The 25,276-nt window shown below is 56.3% G+C and overlaps 2 protein-coding genes across 4 annotated transcripts in view; one reads left to right on the forward strand and one right to left on the reverse strand.

Moving 5' to 3' along the window:
- Window positions 1-228: 228 nt before the first annotated feature.
- On the reverse strand, window positions 229-3,287 carry NOB1 (NIN1 (RPN12) binding protein 1 homolog). The gene is made up of 9 exons (XM_064160208.1): window positions 3,202-3,287; window positions 2,978-3,110; window positions 2,280-2,413; window positions 2,137-2,208; window positions 1,886-2,023; window positions 1,584-1,802; window positions 1,175-1,272; window positions 930-1,074; window positions 229-731 (listed from the first exon to the last, which is right to left on the reverse strand). Exons 1-9 carry the CDS (start codon window positions 3,277-3,279, stop codon window positions 462-464), a joined length of 1,287 nt encoding a protein of 428 aa, XP_064016278.1. The 5' UTR covers window positions 3,280-3,287; the 3' UTR covers window positions 229-461.
- Window positions 3,288-3,318: 31 nt separating this feature from the next.
- The window catches only part of WWP2 (WW domain containing E3 ubiquitin protein ligase 2), a 43,144-nt gene continuing 21,186 nt past the window's right edge, over window positions 3,319-25,276 (forward strand). The window contains exons 1-8 of one of the 3 annotated variants that reach the window (XM_064160204.1): window positions 3,319-3,457; window positions 7,136-7,219; window positions 7,890-8,037; window positions 8,305-8,423; window positions 15,666-15,803; window positions 16,663-16,759; window positions 21,732-21,871; window positions 24,377-24,593. In XM_064160204.1, coding sequence (XP_064016274.1) covers window positions 3,412-3,457; window positions 7,136-7,219; window positions 7,890-8,037; window positions 8,305-8,423; window positions 15,666-15,803; window positions 16,663-16,759; window positions 21,732-21,871; window positions 24,377-24,593 — 989 coding nt within the window. In that variant the 5' untranslated portion in view covers window positions 3,319-3,411. Of the gene's footprint in view, window positions 3,493-3,825; window positions 3,889-7,135; window positions 7,220-7,889; window positions 8,038-8,304; window positions 8,424-15,665; window positions 15,804-16,662; window positions 16,760-21,731; window positions 21,872-24,376; window positions 24,594-25,276 lie in introns of those variants that run through there. The other 2 variants (XM_064160205.1, XM_064160206.1) reach the window with 2 other exon arrangements.

Raw genomic sequence — 25,276 nt, forward strand, 5'->3', positions numbered from 1 at the left:
AGGGGCTGTAGTTGCAGGTGTCCCTGCTGACAGCAGGGGGTGTACTAGGTGAGCCTTTAACCATCCCCACCCAAAGCACTTTGATTACCCACCACCCTCACTCGTGCCATGGCCCAAAGAGAACACTCTGAGAACCCTCTCCCCATCCTCCTCTTCTTCCTCTTGAGGCCCAGAGAAAGGCATATCTCACCCTGTGAGTCTGGCACAGGCAGCTGTAGAAACAAGATGGATTGTGCTCTGGTGTTTATTAACACAGCTATGGCCTGGAGCAAGGAAGCTGCTATCTCACCTGGCTCCCCCCACTTCATCAGGAATCCTGCATCAGAAACTGTCACCTCCAGTCACAGCTGTGCTTCAGGCACCAGAGAAGCCTAAAAGACTCTTGATAAGGATGCTGTGAGAGGCCTCAACCTGGAGCCATCAAGCAGCAACATGCAACAGCAGGGGGACGGTCCTGCCCTTCACCTCCTCTTCACAAACTTCTTTGTGACGGCGTTGGGGTTGAGGCGCCTCCTGCCAGCGCCCAGCGCCGCATCCCGGATCTGCAGGTTGGCAGCACGGCTGTAGACGTCGTTCTCCACGAAGGGCGAGAGCCCAGCGATGTAGTCTGGGTCGAAGACATTGGTCTTCTGCCTGGCCTTGCGGGACAGCCGCTGCTGTGGGAAGGGCTGGTCTTCCACCAGGTGAGGGTTGTTGGCATGCTTCCCTCCTTTTGGGGCTGGCAGTGGGTACTGTCAGAAGACAAGAGGTTGTTAAACCTGTTTCAGGAGGCCCTTGAAGAAGCCTCAAAGTCAAGTGGAACGTCTAGGGGACAATCACAGCTTTGCTTCAGCTGCCACCTGGCAAGGGCTCCCTCCAGCCCACCAGCCACAGGTCAGGCTCTCTTGTCCCAGCTGCTGTCACCCAGCACAGCACCTACAGTTACTCACCCTGAGCCCTCGGGGGTTCAGCACCTTGGGGTTGCGGGAGAAATGCATGTGCAGACTCCCATCCTCATTGACGCTCACCGACACCTTCTTCAACGTCTTGTTACCACAGTTGGGACAGAAAACCTTGGTCATGTCTGAGGTGGTCCTGCAAGATGGGGACAGAGAGGGTTTACTGCTTTCTGGACAACAGAATCCAAAGGTGTTCCTCCAGCAGGACCTGGCCCCAGCAGGCAGCGCACACTCACTTGAAGCAGCCGTGGCAGCGCAGGATGTAGCTCCTGGCCTGCCGGATCAACATGCCATTGACTGCCAGCACGTGGAGGCCCATCTGCAGCAACACGTTCTGCAAGGAGGCAAAAACCAGGATACTCTGAGCTGGGACCAGGCAGGAGCTTTACCTGGGGGCTGGCAGCCCAGGCAGCAAGAGGCTGATGGATGTGATACCAAGGGCCTCTGCAACGGAGGGAAGCAGCTGTTTTTTTAGGTACAAGAGGCTGTCAGAAAGCTGGTCTCATGCTGCCCAGGGGATTCAGCAGTGAGCTTCTCTGTCTCTCTGCTGGTTTCATCACCCCTCAACATTCACATCCCCTCAGCCCCCACCTTGTGCTCTTACGGGTGGAGCTGTTCTCAAGCAGAGCAGCACCCAGCACCAACCTGCATGGCGAAGTCAGTGGTGACACAGCCGACCTGGACATCTATAGGAGCAGTGTTGCAGTGCCCTGTATCCTGTTGAACTTGCTTGAGGTTGCTGGGGGTTATCCAGCCCTCATTGTCACTCTCATCCTCATCTTCCTCTTCCTCAGCACTGGCCCCATCCTCAGAGCTCTGGTGCTCCTCAGTGGTCTCAGGACTAACAGAGATAGCCTGAGCTTTCTGGTGGGGAGATGACAGTCAGCTGTGTCACACACAGCGCTCTGGTCAGAAAGCAAGGACAGGGAGGAGGCTCCAGGTCTTACCAGCAGCTCTTGCAGCTCCTCCTCGATGCTGGGCAGGGGGGCTCGCCAGTAGAGGAAGGAGCTGAACTCGTCCCTCTCAGATGGGACTGTTCTCTTCTCAGGGCTGGGCTGACTCTGGCCTTTTCCTGGGTGCTTGTGCTGTGGGGTACACAAGACAGGGGGCCCCTTGCCTGCTACTGCCTGTAGGCTCAATGGGGCCACAGCCCTGTCTCCAGTGGCATACTTCAGGGTACTGCATCACTGTCCCTTACCTTAGTGGGCAGGTGAAAGCCAGCAAGGTGCAGGGGGGCCTCAGGGTGCCGTGGAGTGGAGCTGAGCTTCACCTGGGGGAGTGGCATGGGGTGTCAGGGAGGTAACTCAGGCACAGAGCCCCATCCCTGGCAGTGGGTCTTACCTTGTCCTGGGGCTCCCAGCGGAGGCAGCCAAGGCCGTCAGTCTCATCCTGCAGCTGGCAGGTGAGAGCAAGAACCTGCAGGTCAGCAGCTGAGAGGCTGGGGTAGTCCCCAGTCTTCTTGGAGAACTCGGTCACTTTCGGGAGAAGAGTAAAGCAGAGAATGGTTTTGGTTGGAAGAGTTGATTAGCATCATCAAATCCGACTGTTAACTAAACCATGTCCCTCAGCACCACCTCTCCACAGCCTCCCAAAATGAGTATTTCACCACTGCCCTGGGTGGTCTGGTCCAGGCCCTGGCAACCCTCAAGAGGAAGAAATCGTTTCTCATGTCCAACCTCAATCTTCCTTGTGCAACTTAAGACTATTTCTTATCCTGTTGCTTGTTCTCCAGGAGATCAGACCAACCCCCACCTGGCTCCAACCTCCTTTCAGGGACTTGTACCACTCCAGAAAGTCTCCTCTCAGCCTCCTTTTCGCCAAGCTAAAGAACCCCAGTTCCCTCTGCTGCTCCTCACAAGATCTGTGCTGTAAATCCTCCAGCAGCTTCGCTGCCCTTCTCCTCACTCACTCCGGCACCTCCATGTGCTTCTCGGAGCGAGGGGCCCGGAAGAGAAGGGAAAAGGAGGGAGCCGCCAGGCCAGAGGGACAGGCTCTACGCTCCGTTCTACAAGCTCCCTACGTGCCGGTGAGGTACTCACCGAGGCGCAGCAGGTCGGGCCGCGGGCGGCGGAGGCGCAGCTCACAGGGTAGCGCGGCCAGGCGACGGCGCGTCGGCCTGTCGCGGATCTCGGCTAGGACCTCGGGCACGGTGTACAGGTTCTCCGCGATGTCCTGCGGGCAGCGCCGTCAGACCGGCCCGGTGTCCGCACTACTCCCGGTTCCTCCCGGTCCCTCCCCATCTCCCCCCACCCCAATCCGGTACCTGCAGCGGGGCGGCGCTGAGAAAGGCGCCGGTGTCGGCCACGACGTGCGGCACCCGCGCCACGTCCGCACCGCCCATGGCTCTGCCGCCCGCAGCCGCCACGCGGGACGCGCCGGGCCCGGGGCTGCTCCGCGCGGGGCACGCCGGGAGCGGCGGCTCCGCCACCCCGTGACCGGTTCCGGGCGGCGGTCAGGTGACCGCCGGTGTCACATGACGGCGCGCGCTGGAGCCGGAAGCGGGAGCGGAGTTGTTGCCGGTAACTCGGGCGGCGGGACGGGACGGGGGTTTCCGGTACGGCTTCTGCGTCCCGGCCGTCCGGGAGCTGGCTGGGTGCCCCGGGTGCCGGGAGCTATTCGGCCGCGGGTCCCGCTCGTACTGGGCCGGGCCTCGCCTCAGCGGGCCGGTACCACCCTGAGGTAGCGGGGCCCGCGCAGAGGTCTGACCTGGCCACCACCTCCCCGCGCGTCGCCCCTAGGGCGGCAGTCACGGCCCACAGAGCCCAGCCGGGCCTGCGGTGCTCTGGCCCCTCTCGCTCTCCCCGGCGCCCGCGTCTCTTCTGTTCGCCCCTCTTCTGTACAGGGCAAACCAGCACGCAGTGGCGGGGCACGACCCGGCCCGATCCCGGTAACGGCGAGGGGGGGTGTGCCCGGCTCTCGGGAGTGCTGCCCTGACTCTGCGGTCCCGCGGGTAAACGTTGCGTTAGCAAGAAGACAGGAGGGCTCTTGGCGTCGCCGGGAGGCGAGGCTGGGCCGTCGGTAGAGGGGAGCTGGGGGGGGAAGCCTTGACCTTCAGGAGTGGAGAGCCTTCGCGGGTGCGGGGCCGCCCCGGGCCTCCACCAGTTACAGGGCGACCAAGCAGTGAATAGAGCGGAAAGAGGATATGTGAGAGGAAAGCTGTGCCTGGGGACAGCTCTGAACATGGAAGGTGGTTCTGGTAGTGGGGAGGTGTTTAAGCTGGCCAGGAACATGTAAGCAAGGGACAGCAAAGTCGTGTAGGAACAGAAAAAGAGGATCTGGGGAAGCGAGCCAAGGTTAAAAGACAAAAGGACATGTACAGCCCAAGTGGGACAAGTCTGTGCTGTCACCTGGGGTGCAGGGGTCCGTTGAGGAAAACAGTGATCAGTCTGGCCTGGAGCCCTCTTCTGTCACGGGGCGTTCAGGCGGGTCTGTGAGCACAGACAGACATGTTGGGGTGGCACTGGTCTGTGACTTGCCTTTCGGTGGAGAGTGGCAGGGCTACAAGGGAGTAAGGTCTGGGGCTGGGAAAGGCTCTGTAAAGGCAACATTCGGTGATTAATGAAGCCACCTTCTCTGGCGGAGCTGTCAGAGAGCAACTGGGATGGTGAGGATTGTGTCCCTGTGAGGGCAGCTGGAGAAGAGGAAGAGCCAGCACCAGTGACTGTGAGGGAGGATCAAGGACCCAGAGTCCTACCGCTGTGTTTCTCACCACAGTAGCCCTGAGGAGCAGGTCACTGGTGTTGGAGTACAAGGTTCTTAAGGACAAGTTCACTGGTCTGTTGAACCCAGGGGCTGGCCAAGGGCTGGTGCAGGAGGTGCTACCTAAGGAACACTGCCTGGCCTTTTTCTGTGGGCCTGCTTAATGGTGTTAATGAAGTAAGTGGTGATGTGGAGCTGGAGAGTCATAACAAACACAAGGAGGAACAATATCCTAAGGGAAGGCCGAGGTGATCTGTGGGGCAGGATAATTGGGATAGCAGTAGCAGTAACAGGAAGTGCAATTAGCCTGGTGGAAGCCCTCCCTGCGTAAGTCAGTGCTGCTCCACTTGTGACGGCGAGGAGGTGGGTGTGTGTCAGCCTCTGGTCACCGCCCAACAGAGCTGACAGCAGGAGGTCTGATACCAAGTGAGGTTTTCCGTGCAGAGGTGGAGACTGCAGGGGGCACCGGCCAGGGCTTGGCTGTACCTGGTATGCTGGGAGGGATTTACCATGCTGGGGGGATGTGGGTGAAGTCACACAGGAGTCGTGTGGAGAGTGGAGAGCCCGGTTCACAGGAGGGGGTTTAAAAAGGAACGTGGCTTTGGGATGGAGCTTGGGATGGTCTCATGAGAGTGTGGGGAGAGGGCAGGGAGAAGAGAGACACGTCTGCATGGGTATGGATGGGGCAGGGACCCGGTCGTGCTCTTGCCTCCTCTTCACACGTCCCTCCCCCAGATGGAAGAGGCAGGCACTCCATGGTAGGACTGGGCAGCAGAGGTGCCCTTGTTTTTGATGGCCTGAGAGAGGAATCAGGTTTGACACTGTCTGTGCTCTCACTGATGTCCCAGACAGGATTTGAGTTCCTCTCTGCTCCTGCCCAGGAGTGGGCAGCAGATGCCCCCGCATCTGTGTCTGGAGTTTGCACAGACAGGGACCCTCCAATCCATGACCTTGACACCCACTACAGCTGTCCACACTTGGCACATCCTCTCCACCTCCTTTGCCTGGGAATTGCAGAGAGGATGGGTGCTGCCCGCAGGCTTGGGAGAGTGGTGCCAGTTGAGAGCCGTCTGCTCCCAGACGGAGCACCTCGTGCTTCTGCATGATTCGTGACCTCATCTTTCTGCTTTGTGGTCGGTGGTTTCAGCAGAGGCACCCAGCCACGTGTGCCACCGGCGTTCCTCAGTATTACAGCTTGTGTCCTTCCTACCCTTGTGGGCGACTCCAGGGGAGAACTGCAGCAGAAGGGGCAGGGGGAAGCACTGTGCCTGTGGCGGCAGTGACAGTGTGAGAGGGTGGTGAGCACCTGGGAAAGTGGAGGCCTGGGCTTATAGCCTGCTCTGCAGTGTGATCCTTCTCTACAGTCCCCATCCCCTCCACAGTGCGTTAGAGTAGCTGGGACCAACCTTCTGTGGGATTTTGATGCCAGGAAGAGGCCCAGACAGTTGATGAGGGATGTGGCTGTGTATGGACCTTCCTCTCTTCTACTGGTGTCATTGTCTTGTCTTTTCTGAGAGGTCCCTTACTTGGTGGCCGTGCAGGCTGTTTGTGAGGCGCTGTGGTTGGTCAGCAGCACAGAGCAGGGCATGAGATAGCTGAAGGCTTTGGAGAAGGCTCTGTCCTTGTGCTGGCTGCAGTCATCAGTGACCTTTGGATCGGGGTGAGCTTCAGGCATGCAAATAGTGTGTCCAGGGAGCTAAGCACTGCTCAGCTTGCTGTCTTCAGGACATGGTGGTGCTGTTGAATGGGGGTTTCTCTGCCTAGGGTGCAGCACTGCTATTGTCTGCAGTACAGCGCTGGTTTATCAGGAGAGGGAGCCTGGTAGAGGGAGCCCTCTGCTCTAGTGAGACCCCATCTTCAGTACTGCGTTCAGTTTCGGGCTCCCCAGTTTAAGAGGGACAGGGATCTGCTGGAGAAGGCCCAGCAGAGGGCTGCAAGGATCATTAGGGGACCAGAACACTGCCCGATGAGGAGAGGCTGAGGGACCTGGGGCTGTTTAGTCTGGAGAAGATTGAAAGGGATTTAATAAATGTTTATAAATATCTGAGGGCTGGGGGTCAGGAGTGGGGGGGACAGGCTCTGCTCCCTCACTCCCTGGGATAGGACAAGGAACAATGGATGGAAGCTGCAGCACAGGAGGTTCCACCTCAACACAAGGAGGAACATCTTTTCTATAAGGGTCCCACAGCACTGGAACGGGCTCCCCAGAGAGGTTGTGGAGTCTCCTTCTCTGGGGACTTTCAAGGCCTGTCTGGATGTGTTTCTCAGTGACCTGAGCTAGATTATGGTCCTGCTCTGGCAGAGGGGTTGGACTCGATGATCTCTTCCAACCCTTGACGTCCTGTGGTACTTGTGTGCCTGTCTGTTGCCGAGTTGCTCTGCCATGTGGCCAGGCTGCTTTTGGACCGAGAGGGGGTGACCTGTGATCCCAGTGCCACCCTGCCTTCCCTTCTGTGGTGGGAGTGGTGCTGAGGTATCTCCTTTCTCTCTGCTTCCAGCCGGGGGTGATGCCATGGCTGCTGCCAGTTCCAGCAGGGCCAGGGCTGGGCCGCCCAGCGAGAAGTCTCAGCTCTCTGTGAAAGGTGAGTTCTGCCTCCCTGGAGGTGCAATGGAGAGTGGAGATTCTGGGTGTGTCTTGTCCAGGTGTGTGCTCTGCCTGAGCTCTGGGCTTGGAGACCTTCTAGGGAAGAGAGGGGGCTGGGGGTGACCAGTGCTGCTGTGCATCCCCTGGGCACCCAGGGAAGCAGAGTGGCCATCACTTGGGTTCTGCAGCCATCAGGACGTGGCTCCGTGGCACTGCCGCGGAAATGGCCACGAGGTGGCTCCTGTCCCCATGAGCTCCGTTCCCTGGAGCTCCATCCTCTGGGCCTGACCTGGGAGGTGGCCTTGCCTTCCTTGGTGGGTGCCTCTTTCCAGCAACGACCACGAAGTCCATTTGCCCCACTTTACCCACAGTCCTAGGCAGAGTTTGTGTGGAGCATGACACTCCTACAGCCCCCAGGTGTGAAGCCGAAGCGTGGGTGAAGTGGGACGGGCAGTGGTGAAAGGGCTGCCCATAGGAGCACTTGGATCTAGCCATTGCTGCTGCCAGGAGAATCTGTCCTTGCTGCCCCTCTCCCCAGAGCAGTTTGACTCTGCAGTGAGTTGTGCCCCTCCCCGAGCTGGCAGGGATGGGGAGTGTGGGTGTGTGCGGAGCAGGAGCCAGGGTCTCCCCTGCATCTGCCTGACTCCCCTGCTGTTCCCCCTGTCCAGTGGTGTCTGTGAAGCCCAAGGTGCAGAGCCGCCCGTCGCGGATGAACTGCTTTGTGGAGGTGGCAGGTGATGGCCTGCCCAGCGAGACCAAGAAGACTGGGAAGCAGATGGGGAGCTCTGAGCTGCTCTGGAACGAGATCCTCATCGTGTAAGTGTGCCATGGGGCTGGTGCTGAACCTGAGCTCCCCAGTATACCCCATGTCAGATGGGGTATGTCAGAGATGTCAGAGATCTTTGCTCCCCAATGAGGATGCTGCTGGGGACAGCCAGACTGGGAGGGTGGCAGGGGGGAGGCCCTGTGGCCTTGCCTACCTCTCTTTGCTCCCTGGCTTTGGCAGGCTGGGCACTGCCCTCTCTCCCAGATATGGAGCAGAGATGAGGCCATGTTGATGTCCCTTTTCCCTGGTCTCTGCAGGAATGTCACAGCTCAGAGCCACTTGGACCTGAAGGTGTGGAGCTGCCATACCCTGTGGAATGAGCTGCTGGGCACCGCCTCTGTCAGCCTCAGCAGCCTCTTGAAGAGCGGTGGGAAATGTATGTATGAGCTGGACCCCACTGGGGCCCTTCAACCTTTGTCCTGGCTGAGGTCCATGTGGGTCCTGCCACATCCCCTGCCCGTGGGTGTGTGGTGGGAAGAGAGGTGGTGGCCACAGCAGCTCCTGTGCTGTCCTCTGCCCCAGGAGGGAACGAGATGCCGTTGTGGGCTGCCTGTCAGGGCTGGGGTGTGACGGAAACTATACCTCCATTAGCCAGGGTGCTGCAGCCTGCATGGAAACACAAACCCCTCAGCTATTTGTGGTCACCAGACTGTGGCTCATGACAGCAGCTACTGCATAAAGGTGGCCATTCAGGGCTTGGGCTGTGCAGGGTTGGAAGAGGTTTGCTCTGTCTTTTCCAAGCAAAGCTTCACCACTCACAAGAGACAGAACTGGTACTGAGGTGGTATTGAGTGCTCTTGCCTCAGGGAGATATGGGGCTGGTTCAGACTCTCCCCTGTGCTGGGGGCTGAGGTGAGCTCCTTTCCCTGGCACTTGCAGATGCAGGCTACAAAACCTGTCCCCACTGTGGTCTCTGTGACGGGCAGGCTGCCATTCCTGTGGGTGTCACCTCGTCTTGCTGGGACAGTGAGGGCCATGCAGGGTGCTCTGCGGCTGCCACCACCAGCTTGCAAAGCCTGTGTGGACCTGAACCTCCACCCCAGGCAGCTGCAGGGCTGGGGCTGCCAGTTGCTTGGGCTGCTGTTGTATAGCAGTCTGCAGCGAGGGTCTCTGCCCCAGGGCTCCTTCCCCTGCAGCTCTTCCCAAGTTGTGTGAACACCCCCTCTGTGCCATGCTCCTAGAGCCACTGCTGCTCCCACCCTACCTGCCTGCTCCTGGGCAGGGGCACAATCAGCTCTTTCATTAGCAGCTGTCCCAGAGGGCTGTGTGGAAAATGAATGGAAAAGGCAACTGGCTGTGCTAGCTCCTCCGTTTACATCCACCAGAAAAAACGTGTCAGATTTTTCCTTGACACCGTGGGCTGGGAGGGAGGATTCTTAAAGCTGCAGAGCCTGCCTTACTCTGCCAGAAAGGTACTGCCCAAGCCATGTTCTCTTGTCTAGCCTGGCATCTGCTCCCTCCTCGACAGACTTGCTTCTTGGCCTTTGAGATTTGCCACAGCTCCAAGACTTCTGCCAGTCCCATGGGAGCCTGCACCCCTGGGAGACTCCTTCCTTAAGGAGAGGGGAGCCAGGCTGGGGAAGTGACCAGCTCATGCATGGACATGCAAGGGGCATTTCAAGCCATCCCAACTGGGACACTTCATGCCCTAATGCAGCCTGTGATGCTCTGCCTGGGAAAGGAAACAAAATGCATGTGCCTGGAGCTGCTGGCAGGGTCCCAGCCATCCTCTCCCCATCCTGGGAATCAATTGTCAGGAGTGTGCCTTCCCCAGGGCTGCTCCTGCCTGGCAGCAGACCTAATTTGTTCCTTAGTTGGATTTGTTATGGTTCTGATGAAGTTTTTGGTAGGTTAAATTGAGTATAGCTCTGGCTTTTGGTTTATGTTTCTGTAACTGTTCTGCTTGGTGTGGAAGGATTGTTCTGGTTGTCTGCTTTTGGACAGGAGTAGAGCTCTCTCTGCCGGTGATGTCTGTGGCAGTCCATTGCCGGTCAGCAAGACACTGCAGCTCTCCCTATTCTTTCTGTTGACTCTCCTGCCAAGCATGTCTCTCTTCAGGTGGAAGAGTCTCAGTTCTGAGGCTTGGAGGCTGGAAAAACAGTTCAGTGACAAGCCTGCTCAGGCCTGAGCTTCCAGGGAAATGGGGAGAGCCTGCTGGAGCTGACAGCGAGCTGTTGGATAGGAGCTCCTTCTCCAGGCAGGTCCAGCCTTGCTTTGGGCTCGCAGCGCTTCCCACTGCTTTGGCAGCTGCCTTCGGGGCCTCTCCTCTGGCAGGCAGCACCCTCCCACTTTTGGAAGGGATTGGCCAGGGAAGAGGAGAGGTGGGTAAGAATGGACTCAATCACAGAAAACGAGCTGGAGCCTTCCACAGAGCCGACCTGCTCCCAGGGCTCACATAAAACAGCTCATTTGCGATGGCACAGCCCCCTGCCCTGGCCCCTGAGCTGCTGCCTGCTGCAGAGGCACTTCTTTGTTCCTAGGCTCCAGTAGCTCCTCCTGTGAGGCCCAAGGAATGTCCCTGCCACGGTCTGCATGGAAGCCCATATTGGGCCTTGCTGGTTTTCGCTGGTCCCACTGTGTGCTGGGCGCTGGGTGTCTGAGCTAGACTGCAGCTCATGCACAAAAGCTTTGGCTTGCATTGCTTACTGCTCCACTTGCCAGTTACATCAACAGGCTCCTATTCCTGAAGTGGCACCACATGCCAGGGCTTCACAGGTCCTGTGGAGCCTTTTCGTTCTCTGCTGCTCCAGGCAGAGTTGGTGGAGTTGTGGCCTTGCAGGACCCTTTGGGAAGCCAGCAGCAAACATTGAAGCTGCAGAGATGCAGCCTCATCATGGATGTGCTATCAAAGGAGCCCTGCAAAAGCTCTTAGTGAGGAGCTGTGGAGGCAGACACATGGCATGGCTGAGGTGACTTTTCAGTGAGCTGGGCAATAGTCCTGTAAAACTGGTTGTCCAAGCTAGTAAGTCACAGCAGGGGTCAGACTGTGTCCATCCTGTGTCACCCATCAGCATCCTACAGAGCTGATGGGACTATAACCACCAGGGCTGTCTCTGTGCCCTGGCTGCTTCCAAGCTTTCCTTGGATGGGAGGGTCACTCTTGGTGCCCAAGTCATCAAGCAGGCAGAGTCCGTTGGTTCCAGTCCTGCTGTGCCCTGGCCAGGCTGTTTTGCAGCTGGCCAGCAGTGCTGCTCGGAGATAGTGGCTTTTTGGCTTTCTGTGCCATCTTGGCTTCCCTCTCAGAGCTGTGATGATTCAGAGGAAAGAAGCAGAAGTCTGAGGTCCTCCTGGCAGATAAATGGAGTAGGACACAGTTCACTCTAGTCTGCTGGTGGCTGAAATTGGGTTAGCAGCATGAGCAAAGCTTTTCACTGCCTGGAGAGACTGAGGAAACAGTAAAGATTATCCCTTCCCTAAATTGTGGGTTCCATCTTGGTTTAGGGATAGCTGTGGCAGGGTCTAACTTGCCCCCTGCTTCTTTTCAGAGGGACTCTAGCCACATCCTGGAGTCTTTACTTGAGCTGCAGCCATGCAGAGGTTAAGCTCCTCTTAACTTGCTGAGCAACAGAGAGGTGGGTGCCATTGGTGGTAGCTCAGGAGCCCCAAGAATCTGGCACAGCTCATAGCTCCCACTGGGGCTGAGAGTGTCCCCGACGGCTTTTCCTGCCCTGCCTTTTTCCAGTGCCAGGGTGTTTTCAGGGCAGAGTTCTGGCTCTGGGATTTGATTCTTCTGTAGATTGAAGGAAGGCAAGAAAGCTGCTCTTGGGAGCATGTGGTTCTCAGCGTAGCCTGAAGGATCTGCTGGTCTTCTCACTGCATAAGCAGCAGTCCCAGGTGCTCCTCGGGTGACAGTGGAGCTGTCAGAGTGGCCACTGGCCTTTGCATCCACTGCAGCTGGGCAAACTGGGCCTGGGGAGCTGAGCAGGTGGGAAACGCAGTCCGTCTGACAGCCTTCCTGGCTGCCTGCGTGAAGATGGAGCCACCCCTCCCGGGGAAGAGGCAGAGTGGGTCTCCCCCTCCTGCGTGGCAGCTCTGCGGCGGTTGTGCCTATGGGTGTCAGACGCGTGGTTCCTGGAGGTCCCGGGGCGCCTGTGCTCGGCCCGGGGCCGTTATCGCGCTGGCTGCTACCGGCCTCCTTTCGCGGAACCGTAAATCCGCTTAATGGGCTGGGTGGGAATTGCAGCTCACCTCTGCTAAATGGGAGCTCTGATGCTGCGTGCGGGGCACTGGAAGTAGCTGAACTGAGACCTTATTCAGGACCAAATCACCCCCCGACCCCCTCCCAAAATAATAATAATCCCTCTGACATTCTGGCTGCCGGCGGGACAGAGGCAGCCTTTGTGCTCGGCCATTCAGGGGACCCTCTGTTGGTGCGGCAGCAATGTCCCTTTGTGCGTCCCGCGTGCTGGACGGGGACAGTGAGTGGAAGGTTCTGCTCGTGTTTATTTTCTTTAGAAAAGCTGAAGGGGGTGGAGGGGGGCAGAAGGAAGCCGGCTGGGAGGTTCATGTTCACATCCTCCATTTGGAGACACCTTGTCTTTGCTGCGGCGCTGCCACCCCCTCGGCTGGGAGCCTGCACAATGAGGGCTTGTGTGGCTCCGGCGGGGAGAACGGGCGCTCGCAGAGGGGGTGAAGGGACCCCCAGAGCGTGCGGGCAGGGCTTCCACACGGCTTGGAGACTGTGCACATTCCTATGGCTTGGAGCAGCTGGGGGAGAAACAGAGCCTGGATGTGTCCTGGGTTTTGGCTGTGCTCAGTAGCATCTTCTGTCTCAGGCTCTTCAAACGGTCTGTGAGATCAGTTACCCTTGGAAGCAAACTGAGAGCAACTCCTTTAGGCAGATGGGTAAGACCAGGCTTAGCAGAATCCCTTGTCTGATGGGTAATGAGTGACAGGCTTGGGCTCCAACCTCTGTTATGCCCCCACTAGCATGTGCTCCTGCTGTGCCGAGACCTGAGGCACAGAGGGGCCATGTGCTGCCTTGGCACTGTGAACCTGAGACTCTCTCACAAGACCCATGAGCAGAGCCTGTGCTACAGCCCTGTGGCGCTGGGATTGGGGATGTCTGTTGAGTGTCCCATGGGGCAGAGACCACTTGGAAGAAGGGGGAGTAAGTCACAGCGCGGGAAGTTCTCCCTCACGGTGCTGGTCGACTCAGAAGATGAATGGCTGCCAGCCATGGGCCAGCACACACAGTGTGAGTGCTGTGAGCAGCCCGGCCTTGTGCCAAAGCCCTTCTTTGTCCCCCTTTGCAGTCGTGCGAGGCTTCCAGTGAGGAGGAACAGCTCTGGCCAGGGAAGGAGGGCAGGAGCTGCTCCCCAGGCTGCTGCAAGAGCTGCATTGATACTTCTGGTCTTCTCAATGGCCAGACTGGTGCTCAGCAGCACCATGGTCTCTGCCCTTCACCCTGCCCTGCTGCTCAAAGGCTGGGCTGGCAGCCAGGAGCTGTAGTTGCTATTTGGGTGGTGGTTGCACATGCTGGGACTCTTAACGACGTGTCTCACCCTGGATCTAGAGGTGGATGAGGGTCCGTGGGGAGCCTGTTCCCATCCTCCTCCTACTGGCAGGTACCACACCCCGTCCCCGCAGTGGACTGGGACAAAGCAGGTTGCTGGAAAAGGGTGTCATTGTGTCATGAGCAATCTCTGCATAATAAAAATATTGTTTGAGCAAATGAGTCAGGAAGCGTCTGGGCTGCTGTCCCAGGCTGGCGCAGGGCAGGGTTTCTGGCCTGCTGTGGTGGAGCTGGGTGTTTCAGCCCCTCTGGCTCAGCAGGCATTGCCACCATGGGGTGAGGGCTCTGTCTGCCCCTGGGCACTGAGAGGTCTCCATTGTCTGTGGGGATGCAGCCCTGGATCTAGGAGCTGGTTTCAGTGTGACTGGAGAGGGCTGTGGGTAGGCATGATGGCAGCCTCTTCAATCCATGTCTTTTTCTAGTGCTGGGTGCTGGTGGCTTCCCAGTGGCACTGGGGAGAGTCCTTGCTGCTGCATCTCTGCTGTAGAATCACAGAATCTTTTAGGTTGGAAGAGACCTCTGGGATCATCAAGTCCAGTCAGCAACCTAGCACTCTGAGGTCAGCAGTAAATCATGTCCCTTAGCACCACATCTCTGTGGCTTTGAAACCCCTCCAGGGATGAGGACTTCACCACTGCCCTGAGCAGCCTGGTCCAGGCCTTGACAGTCCTCAAGGGGAAGAAAATGTTCCTCGTGTCCAACCTGAACCTCTCCTGGTGCAACTTGAGGCCATTTCCTTTTGTCCTGTTGTTTGTTCCCTATGAGAAGACCAACCCCCACCTGGCTCCAACCTCCTTTCAGGGAGTTGTAGGGACCCAGAAGGTCTCCCCTCAGCTTCCTTTTCTCCATCCTGAACAACCCCAGTTCCCTCAGCTGCTCCTCACCAGACGTGTTCTCCAGACCCTTCACCAGCTTAGTCTGCGTTCTCTGGACACACTGCAACACCCCAGTGTCCTTCTTGGAGTGTGGGGCCCAAAACTGGACTAAGTGTGAGATGCCACAACACCAGAAGCTGTCAGGAAGCTTTGGAGGAGCTGGGAGAGTAGTGTGTGTCTGTCCTGGGATGCAAAGAGGCAGAAAGCCACAGCTCTGTGTTGGTGAAATGGGGCACATGCTGGTTCTTGAGGCAGCTGCTAGGTGCCCTGCCATGTGGCACTGTGTAGCTTGTTGGCTTCTGTCCCCACTGCTGCAGCCTCTCACTCCATGCCCAATGGGAGAGCAGCAAGTGATGTTCCTGGAGCTGTTACCCCTGAGCAAAGCCACAATGTCCAGCTGTGCTGAGTTGCTGAAGCCAAACTGGCTCACATAGGAGGGGAGTGGAGCTAGTTGCTGTCCAGGAGCCTCCCAGCTCATGCCACCCACTCCAGAAGCTTCTGTGAAGGCAGTCTGATGCTACAGCAGTGCATTTGTGTTCAGTGGAGCCGATACATGGTGATGAGGATGGAGGGATGTGCCTGGAGTTTGCTGCTCTCCTGGCTTTTTGAGGTGGCTTGAGGATACCCCCAATTCTGACAAGTGCTGCTAGCTCCTCTGCAGCAGGCCAGGGCTTCAGGCATTGATGGGCAGGTAGCTGTCAGCATGCTGTGTGTTGAAGGCACCTGACAGTGGCCACACCTTCTTGCCACGTGTGTCACGTCAAACCGGCTGAATCCTTCAGCTTTCCTGCCACCATCTTCCCCACAGACCTAGCTCCTGGATCTGTGAGTGATGGTGCTCTGAGCTGTGTGGCAGGCAGGGGCCTTGGAGCAGCTCCACCCCCTTGGAGGGACCTCCCTTTCCTAGCAATGGCTGGTTAAGGAGGATCTTTGTCGGGAGCTGGTGGTGGGGCTGGCCAGGTGTCCTCTGGCCAGGTGTCCTCTGGTGGTGCTGGTGGATACATGTATGTGTGAGACCAGTGCTGATGGTGCTCGTTGGGACAGCTGGTCCTGAGGGAGTGGGCCCTTTGTCCTTTGGGGCTGCAAGGAGGCCTGGAGGTGACCAGAAGGCTGATGTCCTGTCCCGTGGGGGAGCTGGGATGGTGAATCCAATCCGTCCTCCATCATGTCTGGCATCCCAAGTGATGGCCACTCGGTCTCTTTCTCGATGTCCCCTCGTCTCCCACAGTGGAGAACAGGCAGCTGACCCTGGACCTGCAGACGGAGAACAAAGGCAGCGTTGTCTCTGGCGGGGAGCTGACGATTTTCCTGGACGGGCCTGCTGTTGATCTGGGAAGCCTGCCCAATGGCAGCGCCGGGACGGAGGGTGAGTGCCGCCCAGCTCCATCCTTGGCAGGGAGAGCGGCAGGGCTGGGAGCGCAGCCCTGGCACCTCTGCGCCGGCAGCCTGCTGCTGGTGGCCACCTCCTCTTCCAGGTAAAGCTCCAGCCCCTGTCTGCCCTGCTCCCGGGATTGAGCACAGGCTTCTGTGGGAGTGAGCGTCGGCAGGTTTTTGCCTTGCTCTCTGCTGACGTGAGAGGACTGGACCTGCTCTAGGTTCTCCGCCAGCTTCCCGTGCAGCTCAGCCCCTTCCTTCGCTGTCCTGCATGGGCTGAGAAACAGCTTCTGTGTTTAATCTTAGAATCAGACTGCTCTGAGCGGGAAATGACCTTTAAAGCTCATCTCATCCAAGCTCCTGCAGTCAGCAGGAACATCTGCAACCAGAGCAGGTTGCTCAGACACCCAAAGACCCTGACATTCAGTGGTTCAGGGATGGGGCATCTTCCATCTCTCTGGACAACCTGGGCCCGAGGTCTCACCATTCTCAGCATAAAAAATTCTCCTTTCTATCCAGTCTGAATCTCCCTGGTTTAGTTCAAACCCAGCACCCTTTGTTCTGTCACAAGAAGTCCTGCTAAAAAGTCTGTAATGAACTTTCTGATCAACCCCTCTGAGTACCAAAAGGATACAAGAAGTTCTTCCTGGATTCTTCTCTGCTTCAGGCTGAGCAACCCCAACTGTCTCAGCCTGTCAGTGATGAACCACTTAGAAAAAGGGTGTTGGGGCTGGTGTCTGACCCATTGGGGCTTCCAAGGGAGCAAGTAGAGCTTAAGAAGGCGAGCACTGGTGTGTGGAGAGGATATATAAGGAATACAGTTTTTCTTCATGTTTTCTTTACCCCTTCAGGGTCCCAGCTGCCTGGACGAGAGCCCAGCAACGTGGCTGCAGCTACAGAGGGCAGACACCAGCCTCCTAGTACAAACTGCTTTGGAAGCAGACCAAGGTAAGGGTCTCATACTGACACCACTGTCAGTCCATTGCTGGGTGGTTACTGCGGTGGTGGGGCAGATGTGAAGTGTCTGGATCATCCTTGTGAGTGTACCTCGCTCCAGATCTCCCAGTGAGCCCTCAGCAAAACAGCCCATAGGAGGTGTGGAGCAGGGGTGGACCTGCCAACCTCCTGAGGGACAACAGCACTGGAAGATGGCCACACACCTTTCTTAAATTATCCTTTCTCAAAGAATATCAGGTCTGTGGTGGCTGAGAGAGTTTCTGCCGGTCTCTGCTGGCAGCTGAAGGAATGGTCCTTCTGGGAGATGTGGGGCAGGCTGTGACCAAGGCTGGACTGCAGGGGGCCCATCGAATGGGGAATATGGAGACCCCAGCTCTTGCCTTGAGCACAGCCTTGGCTGGGCTGGGAAGCACAATGTCCCCCTCTAGGTCATGGTCACAGGACCTTCTGAAGGCCCAGGTTGAGCAGGAGAAGCAGAGCTGCAGGGAAATAACAGCTGCTTCCAAAGGAAACGAGCTGCTTGGGCAGCAGCCCATCCTGCTCCTGGCATGCTGCCTGCCCTTGCCTCCTCACTGGGCTGGTGTGGCTGAGCACTGCTCCTTTTGGAGCTGTGGTTACGGAGAGACGTGTCACACTGTCAACATGGAGCTGAATTTAACACCTATTTATATTTCCAAAGCGTGGCAGTGGCCCAGCAGGCTGGACAGCTGCTCTGGTTAGAAGTGTGCCCATGGGGCAGGCTGCAGGCACCCTCCCTATGGCAGGTTCTGCATGTCACAGGTGTAGGAGTGCTCTCAGCAACAAGCCCCACACCTCAAGCTGTTCATCTGCTGGTCACATACACGGGATAAACAAAGGGGAGAAAAGGTTTGGCACTAAAATGTGACCCTGTGCTTCCATACCCTGTGTTTGTCTCCCACTTGAGGAAACAGTGGGGTGGGAAATGGGGAGCAGGTCACTGAACACAGTTTGTGCTCCTTTGTTGTTGTCTTAATTCTTGCTGTCTAGATGTTAAAGCCTTCTAAAGGGCAATTGCTCAGTGTCCTGATTGGAGCTGGGCTTTGCAGTCTCTTAGCAGCTATCAGTAGGTGCTACTAGCCTGCAAAGAAAGTTCTAGTTTGGGGGGCTTAGCCTGATGACTGCTCACTTCTGGTCCCTGACTGCTTTCCCATCTCCTGAAAGTGTCTGCTTTTGATGTCCTCTCAAGCTGCAAGCATGCAAGAGAAGTGTAGTGAGGTCTAGCCAAGTACTTCTTCAGCAGACTTTCTGAGCCTTCCCCATTAAACATCCCCTGGCTGCTCTGGTGTGAGAAACCTTCTGGCAAGTTTTCAGTTCATCCCACACTCACCGGAGGTTAGGGTTGTTCTGGACATACTGCCACAGTTTGATGTAGGACTGCTGCATGTGGCAGAACCTTGCTGAAAGCATGCTCACCGTGGAGGCTGCTGCCTTCTCCAAAGTGGAGTGCAGGTCCTGGGAATGCTGTTTGATGTCTCCTCTGTTTATAGGCAGAGATGTGTTTATTTTCACGGACTTGGTGACGGATGCTGGCAAACCTGCCTGCAGAAAGAAAAGGGTCATTCTTTGCTTCTCAGCTGTTTCTATGCTGTCCCCTCGAGGGAACCTGCTTGCTCAGGGCTTCTCTTTCTTCTCCTGGAGAAGTCTCATCTTGGGATTTGCTGCTAACCTTGGTGATGGAGTGTGAAATTCCACAGCCCTCTGTGCTGAGAGAAAACAGAGCCCAGGGGTCCTGGCTGGAAGCTGATGCCCTGGGTGCGGAGAGAGTTTCCACAATCCCCATTTGTCCTGTGGTGGCCAAAGGGGGGGCATTCTTCTGGCAGCGGGGAATAAAGTAGCCTGGTTTGCTGCTCACCCTTTGGGGAGACTCTGGCTGGTGATCTATGTAGGGTGTGATGTTCCAGGAACAGCCAGGAGAAACTGCTGTCATCTGTCACCAGCTCTGGCAAACTCAAGCAATGTCCTCCATACACTGTGCTTTGTGTCCTCTGCTTGTGTGATATCCACAAGTCACCACTCAGCTGGTGATGGGCATCCCTGAGGGAAGGCAGGAGATGCTCCTGGGTCACTCACATCAATTATTTCCCTCTATGAAACTGCCCTGCAAAGCCTAATCTATGGCTGCAGGATGTCCCCTGACATGTGGCTTTGGTGTGACACAGCAGCAGCAAAAGACCAGGGAAGCTGGGATCACCAGTCACAGCCCTGGCACGGGAGAGACAGGCAGTGTCATATGGTGAATGCTCTGGCAGACAGACCAGGGGCTGCTCAGGGCCTTGGAGAACAAGGTGTGTGTTGGATCTTGAGTCAGGTGGAAGGTGGTGGGTAACAAGAATAACCTGGGTTTCTGGGTTTGGAGGTTCAGAACCAGGCTTGGGGGGGGGGGGGGTAAGCAAGGCACTTCTTTGGTTACACATCCCACTGCCATAGGATTAGGAAATGTTCCTCCTGCTCCACTTCCAGGGTGGTTGTACACAGGTGGCATCTCTGCTTCTGGCACAGCACTGTGTGCTGGGGACGTGGCTGCCTCCTCCCTGCTTTGCAGGAGCAGGAGGAATTTCTCAGCTCTGTGTTTTCGGAGCTGGCTCCCAGCTGTGTGTTCTGCCCTCCCTTCTCTTTGGCCGCAGTGATCTGTTGCATTGAGTGAGACTGAAACTGGTGCTGCCACCTCTGCTGGTGTCCTGCCAGGACCTTCTGGCCACAGTAGCAGGAGGAGGTGGCTGTTCCTGGGTTTCATGCCCAGGGCCCACGTCAGCCCTTGTGGCATAGGGGTTCTGCCTTGGCAGAAGATGGGGAACTGAAGGGCTGATGTCACTCTGGCTCACGCCGCTTTCCTCTTTGGCATCATTTGCTGCCTCTGCCTGTAGCCCAGGAGGGGCGATGGGGCAGAGCACTCGATGGGGCAGCCACCCAAGATCCCCAGTTGATGGGGAACAGTTGAGTCTTTCCAGCTGCCTGGTTGATGGATGTCGCACCGGCGTGGGTGTCCCTCCATCTCCATCCCACTGGTGTGGCCATGAGAGGCTGTTCCCATCTGCGCTCTGCCTTGTTTTCTCCCTCCTCCTATTTTAAGAGCAGTCTCCCGGCCCCGCTGCTCTCACGTGGCCTGGTGGGGTTTGTTTCCAGGCATCTATTAAAAGACAATGCCCAGATGGGAGCACTCGTAGGAGGGCCGGGCTGGGCAGCACGCCGGCTAATTCAGGCCTGGTCACCCTGTGCGGCGGCTGGCAGCCTGGAAACATCCTGTTTTGGTTTCTAAAAACTGTGGCCGGCTCTGAGCTCATCCGTGCTGAGAAGGGCAGAGACCAGATCAGTCTTGGGCTCCAGGGTTTGTTTCTGGTGGGCCCAGCTCCTGCCTGTGGTGCCACCTGTGCACGTGTCGCTGGTCAGGGCTTGGGGGCCATGTGTGGGGAGATGGGTCCTGGCCAGCTTTCAGGAAGCGTGTGGCTCTGGTGTGCCCCACAGAGCCCCATGGCTGGAGAGTGATGGGCAACCTTCACCTCTTGATCAGAGAAAGAAGAGCCTGTTCTGCAGCTGCTCCAAGTCCCCAGATGCTGGTGGCCAAAGCAAACCCTCAGCACATGGTGAAGTTTTGGGGGTATCTGGGATATCTGGGGTGAGTTCACCTTCTGAGAGGCCCCTCAAGGAGCCTCCGTGCAGGGCTGCCCTCCTGAGGAGGTCCGTGGCTTCTCTGCATGTCACAGTAGCTTGGGCGGCTCCTGCTCACGGGCTTCTCTGCGTGTGGCTCTTATCTGATCTATTTTCAACATCCATCCCCCACTTTCCCATGTCTCCTCCTGCTCCCAGCCTTTCCTCTGCCCTCTGTCATGAGCCTCTCCCCAAGGAGATCAGCTTTGGAGCAAGTGGGAGGAACCAAGGGCTTGCTGAATCTGGTGAGGGTGGCATGACTGATGCTGTGCCCTGTCACTGCCAAGCTGCCGTCCCCTCCCAGCTCCAGCCCTGAGACGTGGGGACACTTTGTGAGTTTTGCCCTTTTAAGGGGAGAACTTGGCTGGGCCAAACCAACTTCTTAATCCCTGCGGTCCTCACCCTCTGTGGTCTCTCTGATCCTGGGTGGAGGTGGCTGGGGTTTTCTTCTGTTCCCCTAGAAATGAAGTATCCCCTCTCCCGCCCTGCCCCGACCCCTTCCCCACTTGCGGGAGCAACCAGGCTGCTTGATGTGAAAATTCAATTGCTTCCTGAATGACTTTGTGTTGCCTCAGGGGCCCAGGGTGTTTGAGGGGAAGAGTTTGCTTTGAGAGTGCTGGAGCCGCTCTGCCTACTGATGCTGGGCTGCCCTGGCCATGGGTACATGGTGGCAAGGAAGCTGCAGTGTGACAAAGAGGGAAGGCCCCTATGAGGAATGGAGCAGCTGCCTCTGAACTGGTCACAACTCGTGCTGTGGTTTAACCTCCGATCTTTTCCATCTGCTTGTTCCCTTCTTTGTTGGTGTCTGTGTCTGTAGCAGCCAACACTGGCACTTTCCTCACCTTTGTGGAAGGCTTGGAGCCATGCAGGAGGCACTGGTGAGGGTTCCCACCATGGTGCAGGAGCTGGCACTGGGAGTTTTACTGCAAGGATGGCTGGAGGAAACCACAGTTTGGTTCTGCAAGCAGGATTCTGTCCATGAGTGTCCAGGGCTGTTCCTTAGCATGTGGAGTGGCCAGGGTGAGCACCCACAAACAAAATCAAGTTCATTGTCACCCTGGTTACTCCTCTGTGGGACTCTGACACTTCCAGGACCCGTGGGCAGGCTGGAAGGTCCAAGTTCAGCACAAAGTTCAGGGCTCTGCCAGAGAAGCAGAGGCACATGGCTACATCCTGAGGGAAGACTGATGGCTGAGCTGGGGGAGAAGCAGTGTACGAAGGAGCCAAAAAGGCAAGGGAAAGGTGTTTCTTTGTGGCCAGTGCTTTGTCTCAGCTGCCCTGCTTTGTTGCCTTGCAGGACACACCGACATGCAGCTGGAGTGGCCAGGCAGAGCTCAGGGAGTGGAGAGCAAAGTCCCAGCACCAGGAGCCGGCACCGGCAGCAGGCCAAGAGCACACAGCACACCAGCATGGCCAATGGCACAGCCAACGGCACAGGTGAGACTGTGGAGGGGAGGTGAGGGGACAGAGCTCAGGTCTGTGTCTCCAGGGGGAAAGTGAATTTCTCATAATGCCTCTCGTACTGCTTGGGAATCTCCTCTCTGTGAGTGGATCGATTTGTTTTGATTTCCCTTTTGATAAGCTGGGCAGCTCTGCAGAGCACCCAGGCAGGATCTGGTGTGCCTCTCGTGAGTGACTTCTCTGACTCATGTCTGGAGTATCCCTGATAAGAAAATGCTGCATCCAGCTCCAGGACTTCAGCAGGATACTGGGACAGCAACACTGCTGATTCCACAGTGAGAACAGATATCACAGATGAGTGGACTCTTTTCAGCATTCAGTTGACTTTTGCCTGTCAGTCTTTGGTGAAAATGCTTTGAGCCCTTTGCCTGCTCAGGTGGGAAAAGCAGCTGCCTGCAGAGCACCAGAAAAAGCACAAACCCATCTCTCAAAGTGGGCTGATTCTTAACACCAGAGGTTATGTTTTGGAAGGTTTCTTGTATCTTCTCTTGGGTTTGTTCACCAAGCCATAAAGACCTCCTGGAGCAGGGACTGGGACCTTCTGAGTGCCTAACTTCGAAGCCACCCATGGGTTATCTGTTTTCCTTCTCTGGGTCTAATGCAGCTGGTTAAGCAGTGCAACATTGCCTGCTCTCCTGCACTGCTTTTGCAGGCAGTGCTGTCTGTCCTGCTGTTGTCAGAAATAATTTTGGTTTTGCCAAAACGCTTGTTGGGAGTGGGATGGAGGAGCAGAAGGTTGACATGAAATGCCGCCCTTCAACTGTCACTCTTGGTCTGTGCCCCTTTCTCCAGGGCCATAGCTTGTCTCTGCTGCTAGCTGTGGAGCTGTGTTTGGATCAAATCCTGTGCAGTGTACCCTGTGTCTACTCAGCCCTTCCAGTGTCCCCTCCGCTGAGGACAGAGGTTTTGCTCTCGAGTAGTTTGGCTCCTTGGCTTTAGTTTCTTTAGAATATGTATTACTGGCCTGGCCCCAGTCTCCCCAGTGGCTTTCCTGCTGCGCTGTCCTCATCACCACTGACCACTCACCAGCCTGTCTCCCGCAAGTGCTGTCGGTGAGGATTTTACACTCCATCAGGAGATGAGTGTTTCAGGTGGCTGGGATTAGTGCTGGACACCCTGTCCTGTGCCTCTAGAAACCATCCTTATCCTCCTCAGTTTAGTACATATTGGTGACGTTTCCACTGGTTTTGAGCAGACTGTTGCAAGAACATCCCTGTGACACTTGTCACACACAGCTGCACTTTCGTCCAGCAATGAAAGGAGATAGTTTTACAGCCTGTGTTGTCCACAGCCACATTGCTCAGCCCTGTGTTTCCCCTGGAGCTCTTCCTTACCAGGTGAACTTTGGATCAGCTTTTCCTTTGCTTTGTCTTGGACTGAGATCAAACTGATCACAGTGTAGCTACCCGAGTCATTTTGCAGCTTCCCTTTGAAGATTGGCACAACATGGTTGAGCCTTCTAAGATCACCTTTTCCAGGGCTAGAAGTGAATAGAAAAGCTGAGCCTTGCAGGACTCTGGTGGAAGCTGTAGCAAATCTGCTGCTCTGGAAATCTTCCTCATCTCTAGATGCTGCTTGAGGGGCTCCTTTTATTGCTGATGCTGAATACCAGTATTCCTTCATGCTGAAGAATGCTGTCCTGCTACCCTCCAGCTATAAAGCAGAAGTGTCCCAAGCAGTCTGCCTCTTCTACAGCATGTCTGTAGCTCTTCAGTTATCCATCTGGGAGGATTTATACCATTGTGAAGTTTTCTCCTACAGTATTTCTAAACCCTTAGGCTCACAGACATGGCTTTCTGTGTTTTTCAGCTCTAGCTTGTGGAGCTCATCTGCATTCCTTACTTCTTTGTTACTTCTGGCTCATTTGTTTTTAATCCTTTTGGTTTGCCACTGAAGCCAGGATGCCTTGTAGCAAGAGTTACCCTCTGCTGGGCTGCCAAGTCTCAAGGGTTTTTTTTCTATCTATCTAATAAATATTTGTCAAACTATTCCTATTTCATTTATTTTTTGCCTGCATTTTCCTTGTCCTCAGTTTTCTTTGTAATCTTCCTTTCTTCTGCCTCCTTTCCCATTCTCTGTTTCAAAAGTTCTGTGGAATCCAGCAGTGCTTAGCTCTTAGCAGTGCAGCTGACTTGCTGAGCCTGGGCTTCCCTCTTGCCTGGGAGCAGAACAGTGCTGCACCAGCAGTTTCCCAGCTCCTGCTCATTACCTGAGTTTGTTACTGGATCAGCCATGCAATGTGTTTGTGAGTGCAGAAGAGCTGCTGAGCACAAATGCAAGGGCTCTTTGCTTCAGTCTTAGAATGAAGGAAGTTCCCCAGGGATGTGACTGATAAGCGATGGAGATGCTGCCTTTGCTGAGAGCACTCTGAGTGCTTGGGTGGTGGTGGTGGCTGCTTCCAGGGCTGTATGGCTGCTGTAGATCACACAGGCCCCTATTACCATTTCTGGATGCTAATGTCTCTGCCCTTTGCCTGTCTAGTGAACGGGGATGCAGCAGGTGCTGCAGACACCGAAGAGGAGAGGCCAGTGGTGGGAGCGAGCGTTACGAGCCCTGCAACGTCCAGCACAGCCGACAGCTCTGTTGCTCCTGCCCTTCCTGCTCTGCCCAGCTCTGGAGAGGCAGAAGAGGCAGCCCCCAGCTCCAGTGCCCCACCAGCCCGGGCAGCAGTGCTGGCCCTGGATGCTCTGCCCCCCGGGTAAGCTCTGCCAACTCTCAAGGCTTTTGTTCGTTGGACAGAGCCAACACAGCAGAGTTCCTATGGCCCTTGGGGAACAGTTCCTGTTTGCTTCTTGGCATAACTGTAGAAGGATGACTGGGAGGACATGAGCAAACTGGGGTGCTGTTGGTGCTGGAAAGAGGATGTGTGACAGAGGGCTCTGTGCTGCAACCAGGAGTTGCTGGAAATGTTGATGGATTTCCAGTGTGATAGGGATTGGGAGGAATCTGTGAAGATCATCTAGTCCAACCCACCTGCTAAAGGAGGGTGACCTAGAGCATGTTGCCTAGGGTCACAATGTCCATGTGGGTTTGGAAGCTCTCCAAAGAAGGAGACTCCACAGCCTATCTGGGCAGCCTGCTCCAGAGCTCCAGCACTCTTAAGTGATGGCAAGTAGCAGAACAGAGAGGGTTTGAGGATGCCTGGCAGGGATCCTTGTGCCCCACTCAGCTGGCACAGCCTGTCATCCCTCAGCTGACCCATCTGCATGGGCCTTGGCTATTGTGGATTCCTTCTGTGAGCTGTCCCTGCTCTGGATTTCTGGGATAACAAACAATGAATCACATCCCTGTGGCAAGTATCCAAGCCCAGGGCAGCAGCAGAGCCCTCTGTTCTCCTGATGTTGCTGAGGGGACCAGTCTGAGCAAAGTGCTTGAAAGAGG

Source organism: Pogoniulus pusillus, chromosome 20, assembly GCF_015220805.1.
Source record: "Pogoniulus pusillus isolate bPogPus1 chromosome 20, bPogPus1.pri, whole genome shotgun sequence".
NCBI classification, from domain to species: Eukaryota; Metazoa; Chordata; class Aves; order Piciformes; family Lybiidae; genus Pogoniulus; species Pogoniulus pusillus.

Coding starts and splice junctions, on each gene's coding strand:
- NOB1 (XM_064160208.1), bottom strand. CDS start 3,279: ATGGGCGGTGCGGACGTGGCGCGGGTGCCGCACGTCGTGGCCGACACC. Junction 3,111..3,201: donor TCAGCGCCGCCCCGCTGCAG/GTACCGGATTGG, acceptor CGCTGCCCGCAG/GACATCGCGGAGAACCTGTA. Junction 2,024..2,136: donor GCTTTCACCTGCCCACTAAG/GTAAGGGACAGT, acceptor TGTACCCCACAG/CACAAGCACCCAGGAAAAGG.